Here is a 25,670-nt window from a genome sequence, read left to right as displayed (position 1 = left end):
ACTTTATCTTTCATCAATTATTTGATAATAATCATTTTTAATCACTCTAGTCATTTTTGTTGAAACCTAGAAAAACAAACACCCCATCTCCGATCCGTATCAAGCTTGTACACAAACTTCGATCCCCCTTATGGTTTCCTAGACTTTTTGTCATCTTAGAAATAAAGACCTACAAAACCCATCATGCCATGATGCCAATGTTGCCCTCTTCCTCTTCTTTTGTTAAAATCTTTACCTCCTCACCGTCCCGACCTCTCAAACCACTACACCCACATTGAAAACCTTCAGAAAGAGCAAAGATCCTGCTTGCTTTAAAAGTAGCAACCCAACTCATAACACAGACCCAGATCTACCCACCAAAACAGAATAAGATTGTCAAAGTTACAATTGTAATATCAGGTTAAGAGGAGAAGTGTGAAAATATCGAAGTTTTGTCTTCGTTGTCTCCAGCGAAGCGAAGTTCGATTTTGAGAAAATTTTCTGAACTTGAGATAAAATGACTCTCTGGGTTTCCATCAAATTTTATAAATTTTGTGAGAACAGAAGAAGATGAGGAGATTGGGAGAAGACGTTTGGGTAGGGCTGAGACTTCAAAACCGAAAACCCAAAAATAACAGCACCAAAGCCGAATTGTAACTGAAAAAAACGACGAAAAAGAAAAACCGCACCAAAAAACCAAAAAACTGAAAGGTTTGGTTTGGTTATGGTTTTTGATATTTGAAAACCGAAACCAAACTGAAAAACCGATAATATATATTAATATAAAATATAAGATTATATATATAAATATAATTTTAGAATCATATACGTTCCCTTTTTGTAATTTACACACACACACATATATATATTAAAGGAAATTATATATATATATATAAGGAAAGAAGTAAACTTAAAACCTTATCCAAGTCTGATCCAAACCTGCATTTTCATCTCCAGACTCCACCTCTAGCGACTGTGTGACTAGCTAGCGTCTCGACTCGAAGTCTCCAACGACTCGATCTCTAATCTCAGCATCGGCCTCTAATCAACAGTTAATACTTAGTCATTCTCTCTAATCGATAGTTAATACTTAGTCATTCTCTCTAACCGATCTCTATTCTCTAATCTCTAGGTTTGCTGCTGTTGTTTTTATTGCCTTTTACTTTCCACTTCCTAGACTTGTAATATTTTAATGGTTCTTTTCGGAAACTGTTATGTATCGTGAGAGTTTCTATTAGACTTGTTGTTTTTTTTTGTTATGGCGAAAAAAAAAACGTTGGCAAAAGGATACAATTTTTCTTTGCAAGATAATCGAAAAAAAAAAAACAAAGTAAAACCGGGAATAAAAACCTTACCACCAAAATTCAAACTGAACAACAATCGGTTTTACAAAAAAAAAAAGTTGAAAAACCTCACCGAACCAAACCGAAAAAAAAGATCGGTTTGGTGTTTAGTTTTAGCTATTAACTGCACCATTCACATCGATTAACACCCCTACATCTGGGTCTGGGTAGAGGATAAAGTGAATAAGAGAATATGAGAGATGAGAAATTTATTTCAATTATTCTTGTTAACCGTTGGATACAAATTGTCATGATCTAATGGTAAGTGACCAAATGTTTCCTTGTTAAGCTACTGACCAGGTGAACAAGACTCTTTGCTTAGCAGTCCCGTTCACCTGGTCAGTAGCTGATCACAGAACATTTGGTTGCCTAGCATTATATCAGATGGTTCATATTTAATGGTTAACTTTGAATTAAAAATTCATTTTTTGATAATAATCACTTTTAATCACTCTAATCATCTTTATTGAAACCCATGAAAGCAAACAACCCATCTCTGATACATCTCAAACTTGCACGCAAACTCTGATCCTTCTTATGACTTCCTAGACTTTCTGTCATCTTAGAAATGAAGACCTACAAAACTCATCATGCCATGATGCCAATGTTGCTCTCTTCCTCTTCTTCTGTTAAAATCTTTACCTCCTCACCATCCTGACCCCTCAAATCACTACACCCACATTGAAAACCTTCGAAAGAGTAAAGAGCCTCCTTGCTTTAAGAGTAGCAAACCCAACTCATACCACAGACCAGATCTACCCACCAAAACAAAATAAGACGGTCAAAGTTACAATCTTAATATCAGGTTAAGAGGAGAAGTGTGGAGATATCAAAGTCGGGTCTTCGTCGTCTTCGGCGAAACGAGGTTCGATTTTGAGAAAAATTTCTGAACTTGAGATAAAAGGAGTCTTTGGGTTTCTATCAAATTTTATAAATTTGTGAGAACAAAAGAAGATGAGGAGATTGGGAGAAGACGTCTGAGTATGGGTAGAGGATAAAGTGAATAAAAGAATATAAGAGATGAGAAATTTATTTCATTTAGTCACGTTAAATTTGAAACGTTAGATACAAATTGTCCTGATCTGATGGTAAGTGACCAAATATTTTCAGGTGAACAAGACTCTTTGTTTAGTAGTCTCGTTCACTTGGTCAGTAGCTGATAGTTTATATCAGATGGTTCATATATCAAGAGTGGTTTTAAATACACACCCCAAATAACTTAATATACATCCATATTATTTGATATTTCAATGTGTAATACAATTTAAATATTAAAAATAAACTTATATTTAGAAACTAATAATGTGAAATATAAACCAAATTAAAATATTAAAAGACGAAAACTTATTTTTGGAAACTTATAAAGTGAATTAGAACAATTTAAATTTTTAAGATGGAGAACTTATTTAGGGAAACTATTAAAGTAAACAAAAAATTTGCAAGGGAATTTGGATAATCAATTAATTTCTTTTTTGTCCTTAAAGATTCATAATTTTCAAGTTTAGAGTGTCAAAGTATCAAACGATGTAATTGTTATGCATATGTATTTTTATTTCGTTATATTTCACATATTTTTCTTTTCACCCAAACACATTATTTAGATATGTATTTTTCATCTTGTTTATCATTTTCATGTTTAAGAATTTGAAATTAACAATGAATTTGTAAGGATTTCTCAAGAACTAACACAAATAATAGATATGAACATCTATAAAATGTTAATTTATATAAATATATACTAATTATACAATAATAATAGTGTTTTTTTTTTATCAAAAGAATCATTCATATTATAGAGTAAAACTTACATCAATGGAGCATATATGTTCTCGTTAAACCCTACTTCATAGGGAAGAGTACCACACTCCAACTCAAATCAATTACACAAATCAGCAACTAAGACATGACTAAGCCATTCCGGAACCATTCTCCACCAATAGGTATGAAATGTTAATATAGTCACATAATATAATATTTCATGGATTTTTAGATTAAATGTATTTTAGGTACTTTGGGTTGTGTATGTAGTAAAATATCCGAATGAAAAATTAAATAAGTGATGTATTAAGAAAAATATGTGTATTAAGTTATTTGGGGTGGGTATATACAATTTCTTATATATCAATCTCAATTAAGAGAAACAAAAAAAAAAAAAAACCTAATCAATTTCTAACGGTGTTTACTGTTTTAGGTGCAAATCCTCTTAGGGAGACATGGACGTGGCTTTATATGAATTACAAGTCTCATGAATCATGATATGATATGGCCGGATAAGAGTGAGATGGATATAATCCCAGTCGGTCACAATCTCGCACCCTTGTAATTGTAATCTACTCGACCTTGTTTATTAATGGCGACCAGTGCTCCTCAGAGACCTCCGATCATGATCCCCAGTTCTAAATACAAGTTGGGTTCGGGCCAGTGTAGTTCAAAACAGCAGTCTCAACTTCCCACATTAGTCCCTCAAGAGAATCGCCAACAGAGTATGATTGTGAAGAGAAGAGAGTTGATGTTGGGTTTGAGTATGGTTCCAGCCATTGCAATGGAGCCTCTGCCTTCTGTAGCAAGGGAGGTTCTTGTGGGCTCCTATCTCCCACCCTCAACTTCCGACCCTTCTTTCGTTCTCTTCAAAGCCTCTGCTAAAGACACTCCCGCTCTTCGCGCAGGTACCTCGGTACCTCCTACTACTTGAAACTTTCATGTTTTACTTGTGCAATCTAATCAAGAGTCAACGTCCGCATTGATACTTGGGAAACTAAGAGATTTTTTTTTTCCGCTTGTTTTTATTATTTAGTTTGTTTTTCTTCAAGTTGTTAGTCATGGGGATTTTTATCAGTGAATAGTCAACCCCCATGGGTATGTTGAGCTTAAGTAGGAACGTGGTCACCTATTCTGTATTATTGAAGGAGATTTTTCTGCGGTTGGTTTTGAGGTAAAAGGAAGTTTTGCTTGGATAGATTCGATATAAACTACACCCGGAGAAGCCAGGAAAAGTGGATTGACCAACTGATTGTTAGTTTGTGACTGTATGAACTATTGCAATGGGAATATTGGAAGGTAATAAAAACCCAAAAGGTACAGGAGGAGGGAATCCATGCATTATCATATTTTGAGGGATAGATTGAGTGGAAGAAAGTGAGAGGTCCAATCCTTGACTAGAAATTGGAATAAGAGAGGTTCCTTGCATTTGGCATTTTTTTATATGGATCTGTATAAAATGAATCATTGTAGCATTGGTGAAAAGGCCTAGGAGTTGTGATGAATTTTTGCATATAGATTTTACAGCCCGGAACACCCAAAAGTATGAACGCTGTATTCCAAAATAGAGACTTAATTAGCAACTGAAGAAGCTGGGGCTTGAATAAACCTGATTTTGAGGCTGCCATATGTCAATTGAGAAAGAAATATATCTTATCTAGTTTCAGGTCTCAGGACTGAACATATAAGACTCCAAAGAAGAGTGAAATAGTCGATCAAATTTTCGAGAAGGAAAAGAGAGGTATCGGGACTCTTCAAGAAAATGACAAGTTCTTAATTGATTGTTTTCTCTTCTCATGGCTGTTTTCTGGAGAACAGCTTTGGGATATCAATGCTATGGAGCTTCCGGTCACAATTGAAAAGTTGCCACAGAGATAGGGATGCATTTTGTACCAATATTGCGTGCAGATAAATTGTTTTTCCCTTAAATTTCTAAAGAAAGAAAAATGATGAGTTAGAAAGCTCTAGGTTCTTAAAGCGGGAGTTGGAATTTGTTTGATTTTGAGTTGTGATTGATCTTTTTTCGCATTATGTATTTCTGGATTCATCTACAAGGCTATGAATGTAAACGAGTAACATCCTTTATTGTGTTTTATTTTGTTTATTTTATTTTGTAACAAACTAACGGTAATCTCTTAGTAACTTGAGGCTGCTTACTTCTGTTGGAACCAGAAATCTATTTAATAGTCGCCCCATCCCTTTGTCATGGTTGGTAACTTGAACAGTTCAGCTCCGTTACACATATATACAGAAAGTCAGAAACTTGCTTTCAAGTAATCTTGGAATTTTCTGTTTAGCAATTTAGCACAATACTGGGAAAATTATTGGCTACCTTAACTTGCAGTCATATACTCATATTATCTTCCAAGTCATATAAGGAATGAAAATGAAACATGTTATGCATTGTTTATTTTTTTCGCATTGCAGAGATCTAGCTAATCATTTTCTTTTTGTAAGTAAACATTTGTTGTTTTGACTGGTATAGCCGTATATGTATACAGTAATATACTGAACTGATGATATATATTCGAAACTTAGTTGTTTAATTTGCAGGAAACGTGCAGCCTTACCAGTTCATCCTTCCCCCGACATGGAAACAGACACGTGTAGCGAACATACTATCTGGAAATTACTGCCAGCCAAAATGTGCAGAGCCATGGGTGGAGGTAAAGTTTGAAGATGAAAAACAAGGAAAGCTTCAGGTTGTGGCTTCACCTTTGATACGCCTGACCAATAAGCCTAATGCATCCATTGAAGATATTGGAAACCCTGAAAAGCTGATTGCTTCTCTTGGACCTTTTGTAACTGGGAACACCTATGATCCTGATGAGCTTCTTGAGACCAAGGTTGAGAAACGAGGCGATCTCACGGTATGTATCAGTGCTCACTATTTTAAAAATTATGTATATATCCTTCCTATTTACGCTTTTGTTTCTCTATAATGCAAATGCAATTATGTGTTGCAGTACTACAATTATGTGCTGGAGACTCCATTTGCACTGACAGGTTCCCACAATCTTGCAAAGGCCACAGCTAAGGGAAACACTGTTGTCTTATTTGTGGTTAGTGCAAATGACAAACAGTGGCAAGCATCTCAGAAGATTCTAAAAGCCATGCTTGATTCCTTTGAGGTTTAGTTAGTTCTTTCGCATCATTGCTGGATAAGAGTTGAAATTTGATATTCTGAAACACTTCTTGCGATCGAGTTGAAAGTCTTGATTTTCATTCCAAAAAAAGGCTTGTTTTGCTGCAGTTGCCATTAACCACAACAATCCTTCCGATTCATTCTATTCTTATATTAGTTGTGAAATAATGGTCAGAAAACTGCCGAACCCAAAGGATTTTCTGGTTTGCATAGTGCCATAGTTATCACACTCTTCTTCCCACCATAACTGAGCACAAATTTGATGTAGTTCAGAGCGGACAGACTTGGCAGCTCATGGAATGTTAAGGCACTACCACAACACAAGTTTCTAAATTCTAATGGTATTTAAAGGCACTATCCTATATCATAACTAAAGCGCGCTTCACCTTGTATTCTACATACCGCGTTGATTAACCGTTGTTGGAGTGTACTCATCATCACACATGTAGATAGAACACGGTGGGAGTGAACACGGTGGGAGTTCTTCTTTTTCATCCTTGTGTGAAGCCTTTTTGGGTAGTAGTGAATGATGTTTTAGACTTTTAGTGAAAGCAATCCACGACAAAAAATTCTGGTTCATCAGATAGATAAGTTGTGAGGGACGGATGCATTTTAACTACATATGTTAAATTTAAAAGATTAGTAATTATAACAACTTCAAATTATGTTGTTGTTTTCAGTTTTCACTTGGATTCGTTTGTCCCATCTCTTAAAACATGTCTCATATGTTACCCGCATTGATACATACCATAGTCCTTTCAGAAAAGCCCTCAAAGGAGATTCTAAGGTTCTCATTGATTGCCTTAATTATAAAGCAGCTCTACCGTGGTGTATTATGAATCTCATTGACGACATCAGATGGTTGGCATCTCAAGTGCAAGTCTGCTATTTTCGGCATCTCAAGTGCAAGTCTGCTATTTTCGTCATGTTTATAGGGAAGCCAATTTTGTAACAGATAAAATTGCTTCAGGATTGTTAAATGAAAATCCACTAGTCTGGGTCTACTGTCTTTCCCTTTATAAGGGGTGTACCTTAAGGTTTTGTCTTGTAGTTTTACTTTTTTATTTTAATGAATAGAAAATAAAAACGGTTAGAGTTAATTATCAGTTTAGGTATTATGCAATGGATGCATTGGAGCACGACAAAGACCGGCCAATGGCTGGCTGACAACAGAGGCGGTGCCGCCACCTTGTAGTGTGGCGGGCTTTTGTCCCAATTATTTTTCACTCAAAAGAGAGGTAATTCGTGTCAGTTCTTTAAACTATGGATCATATTGGCACAACGGGAATATCCTAGCTAGTGCCTGTACAGTTTACTAGATCCTGATGTAGGATTTATATCTCAACACGTTCCTGTACGTGTGACGAATTTTTAAACCTAACACGTGAACAACATTTAAGGTGACGTGGAGTTCGTGTCGCCATTTAGGTTTCACACATGGACGTGGGTAACCCGCTCTGATACCATGATAAAGTAGTCTCGGGTTCACATCCAAAACCAATTAGGAATGGATGGAGAGCACAAACTCTTATAAACCCACCCGACGTGAGATTTATATCTCAACAATGTCAAAGCCTGTATGACTTAGTTTCCCACATTTCATTGTTGGTGACAACATAGGATTCAGTGATCCGAATTCAAGTACTGTCCACTAGATTGACACATTATTATTTTTTTTCAATGTGTTTCCTTCCACATTCATTATGTATTCAGTTCTATTCTCACAATGAGTTTTTATTTTATTTTTTTAACATCCCAACGTCATCTCCATCTTCTTCTATATTTTTTTTGAATCGAAAGTCAACCAATTTTATTATTCAGCAAGTAGTGTCAAAATAACTCACCCATAAGTGCCGATAACAAGCAGTTATCTCTTAAGGCTACCAAACCTAGGGTAGCCTAGACTAGACTCAAAAACTAAAATACATCCACCTTTTGCAGCGATTTACAACACCTTTATTCTATAGATTCTACCAATAGCTTAGAAGCATGATTACAAATAACAACCATATCAATGGTAGAATTCCTTGCCGCCAACGTACGCTACTAGGAGATGCAAACTAAGCCACATTGGCCAATGGAGGAGGGGCCTCCACTGGACTCTCCAACTTCTTCTTTTCCTTCTTCTCAGACTTCTTTGCAATTTCCATCACAATCACATCCAAATCATTCTCAGCATTTGCCGAGCCCTACTCCACTGGACTCTCCGTTCGAGAGGAAATTTGTTCGAGTTGGAGATTTGTAGGATTGACCTGTAAGAGAACAACGAGGTTAGAGAGGTGCCCGGACGGATCTGGGCGAACCCTTTTCGACGCTCAAGTTAGCCATTTGCAGACAATTAGGAATGGAAAATGGAGGATGGAGAAGTAAAGTTACTTTTGGAATAGGGCGAGGCCCTTATTTATAGGCACGGAGGTGAGAGGTTTGCACTTGCTCGAGGATGCCAGCTGTTAGGGACAGCTATCCCCGTGCTTCTTTGACAGAGGCTTAAGGCGCGCGCTCGAGATCGAGCCGTACCCATGCGTCCACGTGTACGGTCGGGAGGCGCATAATGTTGTGCTGATGGGATGAGACGCATGCACAAGGCTTAGCTAGAGCGCTTGGCGTGGTTCCCACCAACATGAACTAATTTCCTTGCCCACTCTTTTTCTTAGGTTTCCAAACACAGGAAATTAATGACTTTCTTTTCCCACTACCTTGATTCCATGAAACAAACAAGGGATCAATCAGACTACTTTGTGTCACTTGAGCAATGTCCATCTTCTCTTTTGGAATAACAGGAAGAGTTTCTGTAATTTTAGATACCTTTAAGGATGGTAAGACTTCTTGTGTTGAAAGTGCTACAATAGAATTCACTTCCAACATGATCACTTCTCTACTCAGTTCTTCCGCAACCAAGGCCCGAGAACAAGGGTTCTAAGAAGCAAAGGCTCCATGATCTCAAGCGCATGTACATTATGGTTCACAACCATAGATACCTCTTCTTGGACCGATATGTCCGATATATTTATTCGAGTAGAATTTTGATTAGCTAGGGCAACATATCCGCCCGAGCTACCCTCATCCTCCGAGATCACAAAAGATCTAGTTAGAGGCCACGCTTGAGTCGTCAAATGGTTGGTAGTGTTCCTTTGAATCCTAGCAATGAGGCCTTGGAACCCAAGAGACGACCTGCCATATAAGAATGGCGGTCGATCAACGCAGCTTGTTCCAGATCTGTCTAATGAAATCTTCGTAGAACCATCCTTCCGTTGTCTTGTCAAATCAACGGCATAGTTAGCCTTGCGATGAGGAGACACATCAGTAATAGTGTGAGACAGAGCGAGATCTGCGATGGCAGTGGAATTTTGTTCGACCTCTGTAAACCCTTGCAGAGGCTCGAGAGAACAAAGGTGATAGTTTTAGATAATCTAGTAAGATCCATCTTCTTTTATTTCGTAAGACTTTAGGGAATGCAAATCATTTTTCAATCCATTGAATACTAATTCCATAATTTACTCTCGTCAGTTACTTTGACAAAAATCAGACTTAATTTATGTAATATTTGGATAGTTTTATGTACATAGAAATAGAAAAGGTATCACATACATTTTGTAGTTTTTAGATTCTCACATGCCATATGTTTATAACAAAACATGAAAGGATAGCATGCTCCTTTGGACATACACGAACGGGTTACCAGACACATGGATCTGAAGTTACACATGTGCTTGAGTGAGATCAATATCTATAGTCTTTATATATAGGTGCCATATTTTCTGAATTTTTTTAAAAAATAATAATTTCTTTAACGGGTTTAGATTAACGAGTTGGCAGCTCATTAACACGTTTTGTTAACAGATGGTTAACGGGCGAGTAGCAGGCTGAACTGCCAGGTTGATCTATAGACCTTTTGAACTAGGAATATCAATCCACTGCAATTGGAGTTCCACTTCCCCACACTCGACATTTTTGAGTCTTAGAACCATGTTTTGTACCAGTTTGCCTTTGGAGTAGATAATGCAGCTCTCTTCGGCGAGACAATTTTGCTTGTTTGCCTGCACTTTAGAAATTATGGCTCCATCTTGGAGGTCTTGGAAATTCATCTTCATGGCTTTGATGAATGGACCGATCTCAAACTGTGCATCCCCCATTTTGTCGTCAAAACTAAATGTATCCTTGTCATACACAGAGACCAGGATTGGAAGACTTGGATCAACAATTGAAAGAGTCAGTTGCTCATTCCACTCAGGATTCACGCTCTTCTTCACCACACGAGTCTTTAGCTTCTGCATTAGAAATTAAGGAAATATATATATTCAGCTATATGTTAAGAACTACAAGACGAGTATCCAAAAGTTCAGAATTTCCATATATATATATATATACACATATATAGAGGCCAGATATGGAGCACACATGCGCAAGTGCGTAAAGAGCTCCATTCGCCACCGTCCGGCGCCGACGACGGCGCGCCTCCCCCTCCAGCAGACCCTAGCAGCGTCCCTGATCACTTTCCCTCCCCAACGGGTCCGCCGAATTCTAGTTTTCTGACGAGATCATCCAAAATTTCAAATAAAGTCGATATATACGGAAACTGGAATTATCTCGCCGGAAACTGGAATTCAGCAGACTCGCCGGGGAGGAAAAGTGATCGGGAATGCTGCCGGAGTCCGTTGGGGGGTAGGCGCCCCGTCGTCAGCGCCAGACGGTGGCGATCGGAGGTCCGTGCGCACTTGCTCATGTGCGCTCCACATCGTTTCCGTACATATATATATATATCGGTGAGCCGTGACGTTGTCGGTTAATGTGGTTAGCTAACAATTTTGACGTCATGGGTTTAAATCTCATTAATACATGTAAGGTGTGTGAATTATTTAATAAAAAGTTTTTAAATATATATATATTTATAAATATTGTTTCTAATTTTCTATTAGGTTTCCTTAATTTATTGATCGTCTACATATATGTAGTCCTTTCGATTGACCTCTATGTCATGATCAATGATAAAGTCAAGGGTACGTTCGAGAAGAAAATAAAACAAGTAACAGGATCAAATGAGAAGGTTGAAAAAATGAAAACACATTTAATAATACTAGTCCAAGCTGTGTAAAAAAATAAAAAACAATCCAATAAGTGCCTGATCAACACAGAAGAAAATAGAGTTCAATTAGAATATATCTGTCCAAGCTGTGTTCTGCAAGGACAACTATCAGTGATCGGTTGCTATATAGGTTGAAGATATTAAAGCCTCTAGCTTGGTTGAAGAAAATACATAGACGTACTCTTGTAGCAATAATTCACTATTTTATGGAGTTTCTCATCGATCAATTGGTTACAGCTAAAGTTTCAGGACGTTCTTGGCAAACCAAGAAATAGAAAAAGAAAGAAGAAAGGAAATGAAAATACCTGCTTGCTCATTTTGACAATAACATAAGGGTCACTGCTTCTCATGTCTCTGACGGCGAGGTTCACTCCTCTTTGGATGTGAATTCTCAACAGACCCAGCATGTTCTCCATTGCTAGCTATAGCTTCAGCGTACCAGATTCAATATATGGCGCATGCAGCAAAACAAATTAGTAGGAGAAGAATGGAGCTAGCCAGGGAATTGTAGTACTGGATGATCTCGATCGATCTGTTTAGAAAGAGACTGATCGATCGAGGTGGGTGAATTGTGAAGTTGTACGTTGAGAATGGAGGTAGTTTGCTATATATAATGTCTGAGAGCACTTGCGTTAAGCCAGAAGAAGAAGCCATTATATATAATAATGTTTTCTCTGTATTATTAACTCCTTCAACGTGACCGATCAAACACAATAAGAATCACGCGGTTGGTTCTCCTTCTAGATTCCATCACTGGTTTTCATATGAGAGAGTTAGGGTGTTGTCTACAAAGTTTGACTTACAGAGGGAGGGATTGACCATGTATATGTAATTGGGGCGCGTTAATCCCACAGATTGATACAGATGCGTCACTGCTCTGATGTACGTTTTACTATTACAGTGCAGCATGACTTGTCTGACTGGATCATATCACCTCCCAAATAATAACAAGAATACGAAGAATACGAAGATGAAGATTTATAACAGCCAGTTAATTAGATTAATATTAAATTAGGTGTTTCTTAATCATCATCTACTCTACTCACCGATCGCGCACACGGTGTTACAGTGAGGCATTTCTGTATATAACAGCATAATTAGACAGAGATTGAACTGCCGTAATTAAGGATGGAGCAATGTGCATATGCAATATGCTAGCAGTCTTCAACTATAACTATTAGCTCAGATCTCTTCTTATCTTTGTTAATAGATACAAACATACAATATAGATCAATGATTTGTAGACAAAGTCAATGTCTATACATTTGTAATATTTGACAGCATTGTCTTATGAGAAAATTCATATATATATATATATATATATATATATATATATATATATAGTTCACTTTCAGAGCGGGACACTGCTTTAAAATTAAAGCACGTGTGTTGCTCCTCATTTCCCTCACTTTTTATGTCACATTTTTATATCTCCACCGTTCAGTGTCTAGAACATAGTGTGAAGATCATTCCTACAAAGTTTCATCTAATTTAAAGATCATTTGGGCTTCCGTAATTGTGATTTACACGAACGGTTTTGTTTGGTTGTGATTTACACAAACGGTTCTGTTTGGACAGATTTTGTTTATTTGATTTATTTAATCTAATTCAGTACTTAAATGATCTCCAAATTGGATGAAACTTTACAGGAATGATCTACACACTATATTCTAGACACTGAACGATGGAGATGTGAAAATGTGATCTAAAAGTAAGCAAAAGGAGGAACACCACACTTTAATTTCAAAACGATGTCCCGCTCTAGAAGGAATACACCCAAAGATGGGTAAGGGATCGCTCTTGATGGTATGTGACAATTCTCTAACCTCATTTATGTTTGTTGATTGGAACTGTGAATCTGTATTGAATCATTATGGCGTACACCACGTGGGTCTTAGGCGTCAAGATGTTTCCGTCTTCTAATGTAATAGGGTTAAGGACGTTTAATTTCTTCGCACTTTTATAGATTGGTAGTATAGTTAGTCTGCTTTTACAGATTGTTGGGCCTCGCATTGTAATATGTGGTAGATTGGTAGACATTCTCTAACTTGACAGAGTGACGTCGTGTGAATTGATCAGAGCTTGACTCTTTTCCCTCGAAAAATAATGATATGAGATTAAGAGTGGATCTATACGAAGAAGTCAATAGATCTTTTTGGTTTTTGTATACCTTTCTCAATTCATTATGATACTTTATGTTGTTTACTATTTTTATGTTATATGCAGTAAATATGAATGTCTATATTTATCTTTTTGATCGGTAAGAAATAAAATTATTAATACTCGTGGATATTACATCCAAGAGGCTAATGTGACCTCGTTAAAAACCTTGCCCGATCAAGCAAGTAAAAAACAATACCACACCCCTTAACCAAAAGAAATACATCAACTAGACATGTCATCAATTACATAGGAGGACCAATTTCTTTCCAGAATTTGATCCCACCAAACTTTACTGCCACTTTATTATTGCTGCTTCTAGGGATTTTCTTCCATTGTGCTACTTGAAGTTCATTCTTCAACAATCGAATCTCATCAAAAATTGTTGCTTCCATGCTAAGGTCAGATTCAAAAATATTTAAAGCATGAACCACATTGACTGCATCAGATTCTACTTCAATCTTCTTAAAGCCATTCATTAAACAAAATCTCAGTCCAAATAGAACCATGTCAAATGAATCTCTATATTTGCAATAGGGAAAATTTCAAAAAAGTACACCAATTATGGTCCACTCTAAAGACTAGTACATTATTTTTTGAGAAAATCAAAACAGTACATGAAGTTGTAATTATGACCCAAAATCGATACATGCTGTTATTTTTTCTGTTATTTAGTGTCTCTACCGTTAAACTTCAAAGGATAAATTCGTCATTCTCTTGCTTCCTCCTTCTATCTCTGAAACTAGAAAAAGCTGCAGCAACTTTGCAAACTCTTTTAAATATAAAATAGATGAGCATGACAAAAAAAACCCAAAATCCCAAAACCCTGTATGGTTCATTGGTTCTTCTACCATGGGTTTTAATCTCCAATTTATTTATGAAACCCATTGCTTCCTAGTGAGCCCAACCGCTGTCCTCTCACTAGAATCATCGTCTTAAATAGAAAAAAAGTTAAAAAAAAAAAAAAAAAAAACTAGATTCCTCCTGCAATTATGAATGGGTATTGCATGTTCTTCTATTTGTTCATATCTGGGTAATATTGTTGCTTTTTGTTGTTGTTGCTATGGTATGGTAGGATTGTCAAACTTGAAGAATTTGTGAAGAACATTTCAAACCCGTCACCATGCGAACTGAATTTCCAACCCCAAAATCAATAGAAAAAACCCAAACTCATCTATTTTATATTTAAAAGAGTTTGCAAAGTTGCTGCAGTTTTTTCTTGTTTCAGAGATAGAAGGAGGAAACAAGAGAATGACGAATTTATCCTTTGAAGTTTAACGGTAGAGACACCAAATAACAGAAAAAATAACAGCATGTATCGATTTTGGGTCATAATTACAACTTCATGTATTGTTTTGATTTTCTTGAAAGATAATGTACTAATCTTTAGAGTGGACCATAATTGGTGTACTGTTTTTGAAATTTTCCCTTTGCAATAGTTTTCTATGTAAATATTCATTTATGAAGATTTTCGCTTGAGCTAAAATACCTGAGAAATATATAGATTGTCTATGAACTTTATGATCTCCATAACAGAATAAAGTAAAAATTCCTTTCACTTCCAAACTACAAAACTAATAATGTATTTATTGCACTACAAACAGAAATCAATTTACATTCCTGACCACTCAAACGAAACAAATCTAGTTCAAGCATAATCTTGCAATCACCATATCTCAGTGCTGGAATGAAATGCTTAAACAGCTTAAGCATAGGAACAACTAAATAAGTCTTGCAATATCATCGATAAACACACTCTACAAACCACGAGAGCCTGGAATATTTATCCATTGTAACTGGAGTTCTACTTCTCCACTCTCCACATTTCTGAGTCTGACAGTCATGTTCTGGATAATATTGCCATCACTATAGATGATGCAGCTCTGTTCAGCTAGGCAGTTTTCTTTGCTTGGTTCTACTCTTGAAGCTACCATTCCATTTGCAACCCCATCCAAGCGCATCCGTATGGCTTCTAGAAATGGACCGATTTCAATTTCAGCATCCCCCATCTTGTCATCCTGAGTAAATGTGTCTTTGTCATACACAGCCTGCAATGCCCAGGAACACAAATTGATGTTGGTTCAGAGATAAAGAAATCCAGGCTTTTATATAATGTGACAACATGTAAAATACAAACTGCTCTAAATGTTTAGGCGATACTTAAAGCTCTTTGATCAATGTGTCCACAGAAATTGAGTACTTACAATATGGATTGGATGACTTGAATCGGAAATTGAAAGAGTTAAATCTTCGTTCCACTCGGGATTGACGCTCTTCTTCACTACACGAGTCTTCAATTTCTGTATCAGACATTACATATACAAATCATCAGTACTTTTAAATACAGTCGAAATCCTTCATTACACTTTCCATATTCTTCTGTAATACATTCATATGACTTATCCCTAATCAGATCAAATCAAGAGATTATCAAAATAGTTACAAGAAACTTATGCCATCATGTATGGATGAAAGACATGAACCATCTTACAAACTCGAATTGCTTCTGTAGTCTCTATGATGCATGCAGTGGCGAAAATTTACCATCATGAGAAAGCAAATGATTAATGTAATTTTTTTTTGTCTTTAATGAAAATCTAGATGATCTAGTCAGTTACTTAAAGAGAAAAACAGAGAACCAAAATATGCAGAGAATTGTAGAGGAAGTTACAGGCAAACAAATAATGGTTGCCAAAAAAGTTGCATGGACAAGGGTCAACTCTTTAAATTTGTTTCTTCCAGATACGCCATTAGAATGAACTTATTCCAGCAAATCATGAAGAAGATCTCAAGTCAACCACACACAGCAAGCAATCTAATTACCAAGACTAGCGATTCCCAATTCCTATGGTCCAAGACAAAGTTGAAACTTGAAGATGAAAGCCAGCTACATATATAGTTTACCTGCTTGCCCATGTTGACAACAACATAAGGATCACTGCTTCTGACATCTCTAACAGCAAGGTTTCTTCCTCTCTGGACACGAATTCTAAGAAGTCCCAACAGATGCTCCATATGATCACGATGAGGCTGAGTGGGTTGTTCAGACAGATATTTGTCTACCTAAGCTAGCTCTGTTTAAAAAGTTGTCCAGAAATGATTCAATTTATAATGTTGCATAGCAAATGCCATCCAGGGCGTTCAATTTATACCAAAAAAGACCAGTAACCAGGTCCTTTTCCAAACCAAACATTATAAAAGAATCAGTCATTATATAATCCTAGTTGCAACATAATATCGAATAAAGTTCTCGAGTATTAGGCGCAGACAAGACCATTTCCCTCTGTTTTTTCAAATAAAACATAAAAAGAAAACATAGTTATCTCTTTAATTAAAATGACAGCTCTGGCGTTTCTCAGAAAAGAAGAAATAGGTAGTAACTGGATCGGGTTTTATCTAATTGACTCGGATTGCTAGGAAGTGGGATGCTCCTATTCCTGCCCTTTCCAAACTCGTAGTACTTATTTGACTAGTTCTTTCTCAAGTCTGACTTTTCGGTCTTTCCTTTTTTTTTTTTTTTTTTTTTTTTTTTTTCAGGTCTTTAGAATTTCAGAGAGGTCCACGTTACTGTTACTGAAGATGACTTCTTATCCAGCAGGTAGAAAATCAAAATGATGTTGAAAAGACACAATTCGAAGAATATAGTGATAGGGCATCACAAATCTGCATAATAACGATCTGTTCCTCACGCTCATAATGTTCACTCGAGTCGAACGCATAAGCAACTGAAGAAGCACGATGACTTGAACATTTGCAATCCTCATTCGGGAATTATTTGCTCGTTATGTGCATCTCCTTCTGTCTCAACTTGAGGCTTTGAAGGAGCTTTGCTTCCAGCAAGCTGCTTCTTCTTAATCCTACTCACAATGTCATCGATCAATCCTGACTCCTGAGAAGTAAAAAAGCACTTAGTATGGACATTTACATTTAGTAATAGGTGGGGGATGGCTGATTAGCTGGTAAAACTTGGGTTTTGGTCCCTATCCCTCCCTCTACGGTGGACATACTTATAGCAAATCACATATATATCATTTAAAAGAATTTGAAACACAAATAAATCCACTTGTGTTGTTGTTAAACAAATAATGACAGTTTTTAACAATTTAACAATTAAGGACAATATTTTCTCTACATGTCATGTGTCATAATTTAATTTATCAAACTAATCCTACACTAATTTAAATATGTTTTTAGAAGAGTAAAGTCTCTCTTTTTGAGATTTTTCAGTAAATGGAATACAATATTAGGTTTTCAATAACTTAATGTAAAAGCAGTTAATTCTAGTAGAAGTAGTAGCAGGAGTTAACATCCCAGTAGAAGTATCATGAAGGGTTAACATCCCAGTAATAGCATAAGTATGCTTCAGCAATCCTCTAGTTCTGCTATTGTTTGAAGACTAAGACAATAAAGGTTAACTCTGCCACTGTTTTATCATCCACTTATGCTACTGCAGTTATCCACTTCTACTATTATTGCTTGAAGACTAAGACAATGAAGGTTAACTCTGCTACTGTTTTATCATCCACTTCTGTTACTGCAGTTATCCACTTCTACTATTATTGCTTGAAGATTTATCCTCCAATTTTGCTACTGCCTTGTACTCAAATTCTTCTACTGCCTTATCCTCCACTTCTGCTACAGCCTTGTACTCAAATTCTGCTACTGCCTTATCCTCCACTTCTTTTACTGCCTTATCCTCCATTTCTGCTACTGCCTTCTCCACTTCTACTACTATTGCTTGAAGATTTGTAATACCTTAGATTTTCATATCAATTTTTTTGTATTATTTTTGAAATTAATGAGGGATTATTTGTGGAAATTCTTTAGTTTGTGTGAAGTTGAAGTTTCAAGAGTAAATTTTAAAGGTGCTTTGACTTTTAAGAGGCCAAAAGTTGACTTTATTTTTCGTAAGTTATTTTCAAAAACTTATTTCATTAAAGTTGTAGAGTTTGTCGATACGAGTTCGTAGACAGGTAGCACGCCTGAAACGGATGTCGTATGAGAAAGTTATAGTAAGAGGAAGTTAGTTTCCGGTTTTGGAAAGTGTATAAGTAGAAAAATGTGTGGGAGTTATTTCTGGAAACCCTAAAATCAGTTTCATTTTCTCTCTCCTCCCTCTCCCGACTCTCCTGGGCTCTCTTTGTTCTCCGGTTGAGTTCTCTCTCATCCGGCCACCAAATTGGACGCCGCCGGGTCCGTTGGGTCTGCACCGACGTCCTCTCCATTTCTGGGGCAGTCTTGCTCGCCGTCTCGCCGCCTAGAAGCAGCCATGAAGCGGCAGAGCTGTTGCTGTTCCGCCGGAAAGCCGACGATTTCGACGGCGATTCCGGCCAGCTTTATGTGAGTCTTGCTTTCCTCTTTCTTCTAGAGATGTTTATACCTCTTTGGTGACTTGAGGATCAAGTTTGGGCGCTAGAAATTGCAGATTTGAAGTTTGAATTCAGAGTGGTGTTCGGGGCACTTTCCGGCCAATTCCGGCCAAACTAGTGTTGTTCACCATGCTTCAATCTACAAGTTTCATGTTGTGAGTTTCCCCAAATTTTGAAGTTGGTTGAGGCGCGTGGGGCTCACTTACAGCCGCTTGTGGCGGCGCGTGGGAGCACGTCCGGGCAGTGTGGGGGCTTTGGTTGCCGTGTTAGCTGGTCCTTGTAGTTGCTAGTGTGTTAATTGTGTGTGAAGGCTAAGTGTTGATTAAGTTTTTGGAGGAAAATTCAGCAACGGTGCCTAAACTATCGTGTCAAGGCCAACTTGATACCCAAACTCTAAAACGTATCAATGTGATACCCAAACAATGATTTTGACGTCAACGAGATACCTCCCGTTAATTTTCATGACGGAGACTATAGTTTGCTGACGTGGCAAACACATGAGTCTCTAAAAAAAGGACAAAATAGACTTTCAACAAAAAGAAATTTTTCTCTTCCAAATCCAAATAGTTTTTGTTTTGAATTGCAACTAGCCACACCAAACAAAGATTCAAAAACGAAAGAAAGAGCAAATCAGATTAACTAAGAGGAAAGTGTTGAGGAGTCTCAAGCAGGCTTCTGCATTTTAACCACCTTCTTCCACGACTCTTGCACGAGATTTTGAGTCTCGCGTGTCTACCATTTCACCACCAAGGCATCTTGAAAGGGAATAGTATTCCATGAATATGATATCTATCCAGTGCGATGTATGGAATATATGACAAGGGTCGAGTGTTAGGGTATTTCTATTGATCAGTCATGTCAGAATGGACAATCAAACCGATTTCTCGATTCAATAGAAGCCAAAAGAGGTGAGGTGAATGCTAAATATCTCAGACCACGACCTGCTCACATTGTTTCTCTGTGGCATTGATCAAGTAGAGTGTGTGTTGGGCAAGTGAGAATAGTCGACAGGCCAACACTCTTGATACGGACATGGATATCGATGGTCCGTCACTTTCATCGGAATCGCCATCGGATTCATATTTGTTTTGAGTTTTTGCGATCTTCTGTTTTCTGAATCTCCTGAAACATTCTCAAACTCAAGGTTTGACATTTATCTCCAGAACGTTCCTCCCTCGTCGCCGGTGAGCCAATCTCAAACTCATCTCCAACATAACCCGAATAGGAATTCGACGACGGCCCAATTTGGACCGGAATATTGGGAATCCTCTAGTTGATACTGGGTTCCCCATCACTCATTATATAACTAACAACATCTCAGGTTTGATATTTCAATACCATGGGAAATTTTGAAACCTCAAATCATATACTAGTTGCATTCCATAACATAATAATAATTTTAGTGAGGGCGAAGCATGCATTATCAGCCATCAACCAAGAATCAATAGATATCAGCAAAAAAAAAATCAAGAGAATAGTAATCACTCCGCTAAGTATATTACAATTTACAACATAAAAAAGAAAGGGTAGGAGTATATAACTATTGTAGTGAGCTTGGAGGCCGATTTTGATTCCTCGGAGCCCCAGAGGTCGTGGACACGGTGGTGGATGAGATAGAGATTTGAGAATCTCAGGTCTTCAATATATTGTAAAACAAAACAAGAACCCCAAAAGCTTGATGGTTTGATTATCATGGCAACCTGAGATGATAAATCAGAAAATCATGGTTTGATTAATGACCGTTAGAGCAGAGAAAAAAGAGAAGAGGTCGGTCGTGAACCCATAATTTTTTTGGCGAGGTTAAACATGAAGAACAAAAAAGAAGAAAAAGAAATTTAAAAAATGATTAATAAAAAGAACGAAAGGCAAATTGGTCATTTAACATTTTTTTTATCTTCATGTCCTTGCCACGTCAGCAAACTAACGTCTCTGTCATGAAAATTAACGAGAGGTATGTTGTTGACCTCAAAATCAGTGTTTGGGTATCACATTGATACTTTTTAGAGTTTAGGTATCAAGTTGGCCTTGACACAATAGTTTAGGGACCGTTGCTGAATTTTCCTTTAAGTTTTTGCATCTTAGGTGCTAAGTTAAGTTGTTCTTGGTGTTCGTTAGGTCGGAAACTTTGAAAGTTTGATCTTGGAGGTAGTATGATTGTTGTTAAGTGTACAATGACCTTGGGAGGTCTTGGAAGAATGATTGCCTTTTTTGGGCAACCTTTAGGTTAAGGGTACTTTGATCCTTGTTGAGAATTTACTAAGGTTTTTAACTGTGTAATTTTAGGTGAATTTTGAGGTTGTGGTTTAGCTTGGCTCTTGTGTTTTACGGAAAACGCAGCGGGATATTTAGGTGAGCAAATCTCACCAAAGTTTACTTTTTAACCAAATTTTATTATGGTCACTTGATGTTGATGTTGAATTTAATATTATGTTCTTATTTTTTTTTTAAATATATGAGTTTGATCGCTAACGGCTCATATGTAAGATAAAAACAAGTTTTCATTATATGTTATTTTTAAGGTTCATGTGATCATAATTTTATTGATTATTGATAGATTATTCTTGTGGAATATCTATATTTGTTCACGTAAATATATCTATATGGAAGGATATAATTTATGATGTGATCTTGTGTTGTTGATGATGATGTTATGATATTGTGATTGTTGGATAAATAGCTAAACCGGGTTCCAAGCCTTTAATCGAGTGATTGGTTACGGTTATGATGCTATTATTATTTTGTGATTTGTTATTGGACAGTCAAACTGGGTTCCAAGCCTTTGGCCGGGTGATTAGTTACGGTTAGGAATAGTGCTCTAGTCCATCTGTCGGAGTAGGTCATGGGAGATACCTTATGGTATCTGGGACCCATGAGTACACAAATTGTTGTTGTAGGTCATGAGATGTATTTTTTAATATCTGGGACTCATGGGTACATGTTATTTGTAAAAGTGTTGGAATTGTGGATTTAATTATAGATCTAAATTTTGCTCTTGGGATATATTTGGATGTTTAAAAGTGTTGTGTTATTTATAAGAGATTACTCATACGGGCTTTTTAGCTTACCAAGTTTGTTGTTTAAACCCGGTGCACCAATTCTTGGTGTAGGGGTTAGACCTGCAGGTGAGGATCAACAGGGTTGAGGTGAAGGCTTAGTGGTTGGGTTTTTGTTGGGTTTTGCTGTTCACTGTATATTTTTATATTTGGGGTAGACAATATTAAACTCATGTGAGTGTTTTCATTTTCTTAACCTTCAAGTTTATGTAAACAAGGAAATGTAATATTTAACTCAGTGTTGAGTTGTGTGACATTTATATTTCCGCATTAAGTTTTAGTTTTCCTTGAAATTTGTTTGAAACAGGTTTTGGGATTATAATATTTTAAGTTATATCATGCCAAAAATTTTGAAAATTATCCTTCGAAAATTGGGGTGTGACAAGATTTATCCTCAAATTTTGCTACTGTCTTATCCTCAAATTCTGCTACTGTCTTATCCTCAAATTCTGCTACTACCTTATCTTCCAAAAAATTGAGAATTTCACGAGTAGTAGCACCCTCCCGAAGAACGATGAAGATTTCTCATCCTATAAAGCCAGCTGCTACTGCTCACCATCTTAGCTGCATCTGAAATTTCAAGTTCAAACCTATCGCACAATCTTACCACCATTTGCATATCAAGTGACCTCATCCCCTCTATGATACTACCATTTCCATATCAATCCACATTCATAAATAAATGTATCAAGAACAAAAGAAATTACCTTTATAAACCCCTCATTCACTAGAGAATTTGTGGCCCTACCTCCAACCCCAGTAGCATGAAACACCAGAGTCTCATACCCTTTGTCCTACAATCTCTCTTTCACAACATTCACACACCTGGTAATAACCCCAAACATGGTCAACCCCACCGTTGACTTCTCACCCTCACCACCACTCTCTCTCCTCTCAACTCTCTCAATCACCATCCCTCCACACACAGTTGCATCATTGCTCAGTATGACCCTGTTTGACACGACCCACCCCGAATTTCACCCTGAAACCCGGAGTAAGTCGTGCGGGGACCACATCCAAGGAAAAATTTACTGAGAAGATTGATAGAATCTCCCTTGAAAATGGACAACCCTAACTCGAAAATTCCAAATTACACTCTTAATACAACACAACCAAACATTCCATAATTATCCTTCAGAAATTCTAAACATAATATACAATAATCTCAAAGTATTCAGAGCTACTAGACACTAGCGGAAGCAAGAAAACACTAGTAGGTTAAACAGGTAACCTACTGATGAAAACTGGCGGAAATGCGGGTGACTATACCTCGCCTCCTACTAAATCCAACCCGAACTCTGCAGGCTGGGCATTTTAAAAAGAAAGGCCCAGGGGAAAACATTTGAAACCGTTAGAGTGAGTGGACAAAAATAACTTTTTTAAAATAAAAATAATCTTTATGCTTTCCCGATTTACCTTCAATGGAAAAACAATTAATGACATACAATCAGCTCAAAAGCCTTTAAAAATTTACCGAATTATCAAAACGTGACTAGCCGCGCTAGTCACCAACACTTCAAAAATAAGAGTCTCTCAGGCTAAAATAAAATATGTATGTATTACACTCGTCATATCCCTTGTATGAATTTTCTTGAAACAATAAAGACAAATAGAAAATTCACACAAAGCTACGACGCTTGCGTCTAACGCTCATGTCGCACCATAATGGCATTTTACCTCATTATGGTGGAAAAGACGGTGTATAAATATATATACGCGCATATCCCCTTTATAAATTATTATATTTATATAGGGCTACGACGATTGCGTCTAACGCTCACGTCGCATCATAATGGAATTTTACCTCAGTATGGTGGAAAAGTACGTATAGCTAGCTAGCATTCTCTCATATACATATTATTCTCATAATCATCCAAATATGGATATATATATATATACATACTCACCGAAATTCTCAATTTCGGTTAATCTCTAACAACATAAATTATTTTGCATGCACATTGTTTAAAATAAAAGTCCACTCACTAATTAGGCCTAAGCCTGACGACGCTCCGAGGCTTCCTCTGCTTGGGCCTCCTCTTGTCCTGTTCCAAGAATATAATTAATTCCCCACTAAAAATCCAATATTTAATCAAAATAGGCAAAATTACCCGAGAGCCATAAATACGCTCATCATTGCCTAACTTCGATATTCTTAAATCGAAACGATCCGAACTTAAATATCATACTCGACAGTCGTAAATACAACCTCCTCAAAATACGACTTAAATCCTACGACCGGATTCTATATTAATTAACCGCCAAAAATACCAAACTTTAGAAATTCACAAACCTATCCAAATCTCATCCAAAAATTCCATAAATCACATCAATAAAATCCCCTTAATATTCCACATTTAAAACCCTAAAAATCTCCCAAACCGCGGTGGCCCCGCCGGCAGCGGCGGCCGGAGGCCAATTCCGGCGACCTCCAAAACCTATGAAATTTTGATAGAATAATCCTCTCATCATGCTCTACAACTTTCCTAACTAGCACAAACACCAATTCCAAGCCTAACTAGGGTAATCGACTAAAAACATCAAAAACGCCATAAAACTTCCACCTCAAATTTCTCCTTACCTAGCTCAAGAGGGAGTGAGTCCTTTTAGGGCAAGGCTGCTGGGTTGGAGGGCTACAAAACCGTACCAAGCTTGCCCGGATTGGTGGCCGGAGGAGGGAGTTCCGGCGAAAAGCTTCCCGGCGTTTCCGGCGGGTTTTCTCCTCTTCCGGCGGGTTAGAGGCTCGGGGGCTAGACCGGGGAGGGAGAGGAGGAGATGGGGGTCCGGACTGAGGTGGAGAGGTGGCAGGTGGTGGCCGGACGGCGGCAGGAGCACGGCTGGAAAACCGGGCAGCAGGAGGGGCTCGGGAGAGAGAGAGAACCGGGAGGAGAAAAGAGAAGAAAAGAGAAAATGGGTTTGGGCCTCACTCCCCAAACCGGTCCAAGCTTATAACAACCCAATTCCAAAAATAAAACACCCCGAAAAATAATACCCGAATAAAAATTACCTTTTACTAGCTAAAATTTACCATTTTTACCGTCGTCGAATTTTCCTCCTATGAATAATCCTCCACACATAATCGTCCCCGAAACCCCTCTAGGGACCACTTAAATTATTAACTCAATGATCGAGACGGTAAAATTCTTATTATAATCACGCTAGTAAATAAGGTAAAAATATAAGGGTCAGGATGTGACACTGCTCACTCTATTAATCCCACACACGTCCACAATCGACGGGTACAATACCAAATCTGAGGTCCCTACATAATGGTTCGTTTGGCCACTCGCCACTGTAGACACAATAAGCTTCGACACTCCGATCGGGAGCGATCTAAGGGGCCAGTGATATCCTCCAACACCAATCTAACCAACCAAACCGCCGTCATCACATCCACTGCGTCGCCTTTGTCCTCTGGAAGCTGATCCGCAGCTTTGAAAATGGCTGGGATGACCTCATTCCTCGAAACGAAGGCGAAATCATTTACGGTATGATCAGATATGAAGTTAGAATTGTTCCGGTCGACAAAGACATCGACGACGGTGATTTCGACCTGATAGGGAGATTGTAATTTACATACTGAGATGCATGATTGAAGGGAAATTGGAGGAGAGAGAGAGAGAGAGAGAGAGAGAGAGAGAGAGAGAGAGAGAGAGAGAGAGAGAGAGAGAGAGAGAGAGAGAGAGAGAGAGAGAGAGAGAGAGAGAGAGAGAGAGAGAGAGAGTAGTAGAGTAGTAGAGTAGTAGTAGTAGTAGTAGTAGTATAGTAGTAGTAGTAAGT

The 25,670-nt window shown here is 37.5% G+C and overlaps 3 protein-coding genes across 3 annotated transcripts; 1 reads left to right on the top strand and 2 right to left on the bottom strand.

The window, feature by feature from the left end:
* The first annotated feature begins 3,593 nt into the window (after positions 1–3,593).
* Positions 3,594–6,286, top strand: LOC101306274 (psbP domain-containing protein 6, chloroplastic-like). The gene is made up of 3 exons (XM_004288343.1): positions 3,594–3,988; positions 5,634–5,950; positions 6,047–6,286. Exons 1-3 carry the CDS (start codon positions 3,673–3,675, stop codon positions 6,215–6,217), a joined length of 804 nt encoding a protein of 267 aa, XP_004288391.1. The 5' UTR covers positions 3,594–3,672; the 3' UTR covers positions 6,218–6,286.
* Positions 6,287–9,997: 3,711 nt separating this feature from the next.
* Positions 9,998–11,890, bottom strand: LOC101307727 (probable ADP-ribosylation factor GTPase-activating protein AGD11-like). Its single transcript, XM_004288348.1, has 2 exons — positions 11,614–11,890; positions 9,998–10,493 (listed from the first exon to the last, which is right to left on the bottom strand). Exons 1-2 carry the CDS (start codon positions 11,722–11,724, stop codon positions 10,107–10,109), a joined length of 498 nt encoding a protein of 165 aa, XP_004288396.1. The 5' UTR covers positions 11,725–11,890; the 3' UTR covers positions 9,998–10,106.
* A 3,145-nt stretch (positions 11,891–15,035) lies between these two features.
* LOC101306858 (probable ADP-ribosylation factor GTPase-activating protein AGD13-like) lies at positions 15,036–16,598 on the bottom strand. Its single transcript, XM_004288345.1, has 3 exons — positions 16,373–16,598; positions 15,673–15,768; positions 15,036–15,516 (listed from the first exon to the last, which is right to left on the bottom strand). The coding sequence occupies exons 1-3, from the start codon at positions 16,481–16,483 to the stop codon at positions 15,226–15,228; spliced, it is 498 nt and encodes a 165-aa protein (XP_004288393.1). The 5' UTR covers positions 16,484–16,598; the 3' UTR covers positions 15,036–15,225.
* Between the last annotated feature and the right edge of the window lie 9,072 nt (positions 16,599–25,670).

This window comes from Fragaria vesca, linkage group LG1 (genome assembly GCF_000184155.1).
Source record: "Fragaria vesca subsp. vesca linkage group LG1, FraVesHawaii_1.0, whole genome shotgun sequence".
NCBI classification, from domain to species: domain Eukaryota; kingdom Viridiplantae; phylum Streptophyta; class Magnoliopsida; order Rosales; family Rosaceae; genus Fragaria; species Fragaria vesca.
Note: the sequence above shows the minus strand (reverse complement) of the source record. Positions and strands in the feature narration are given on the sequence as shown.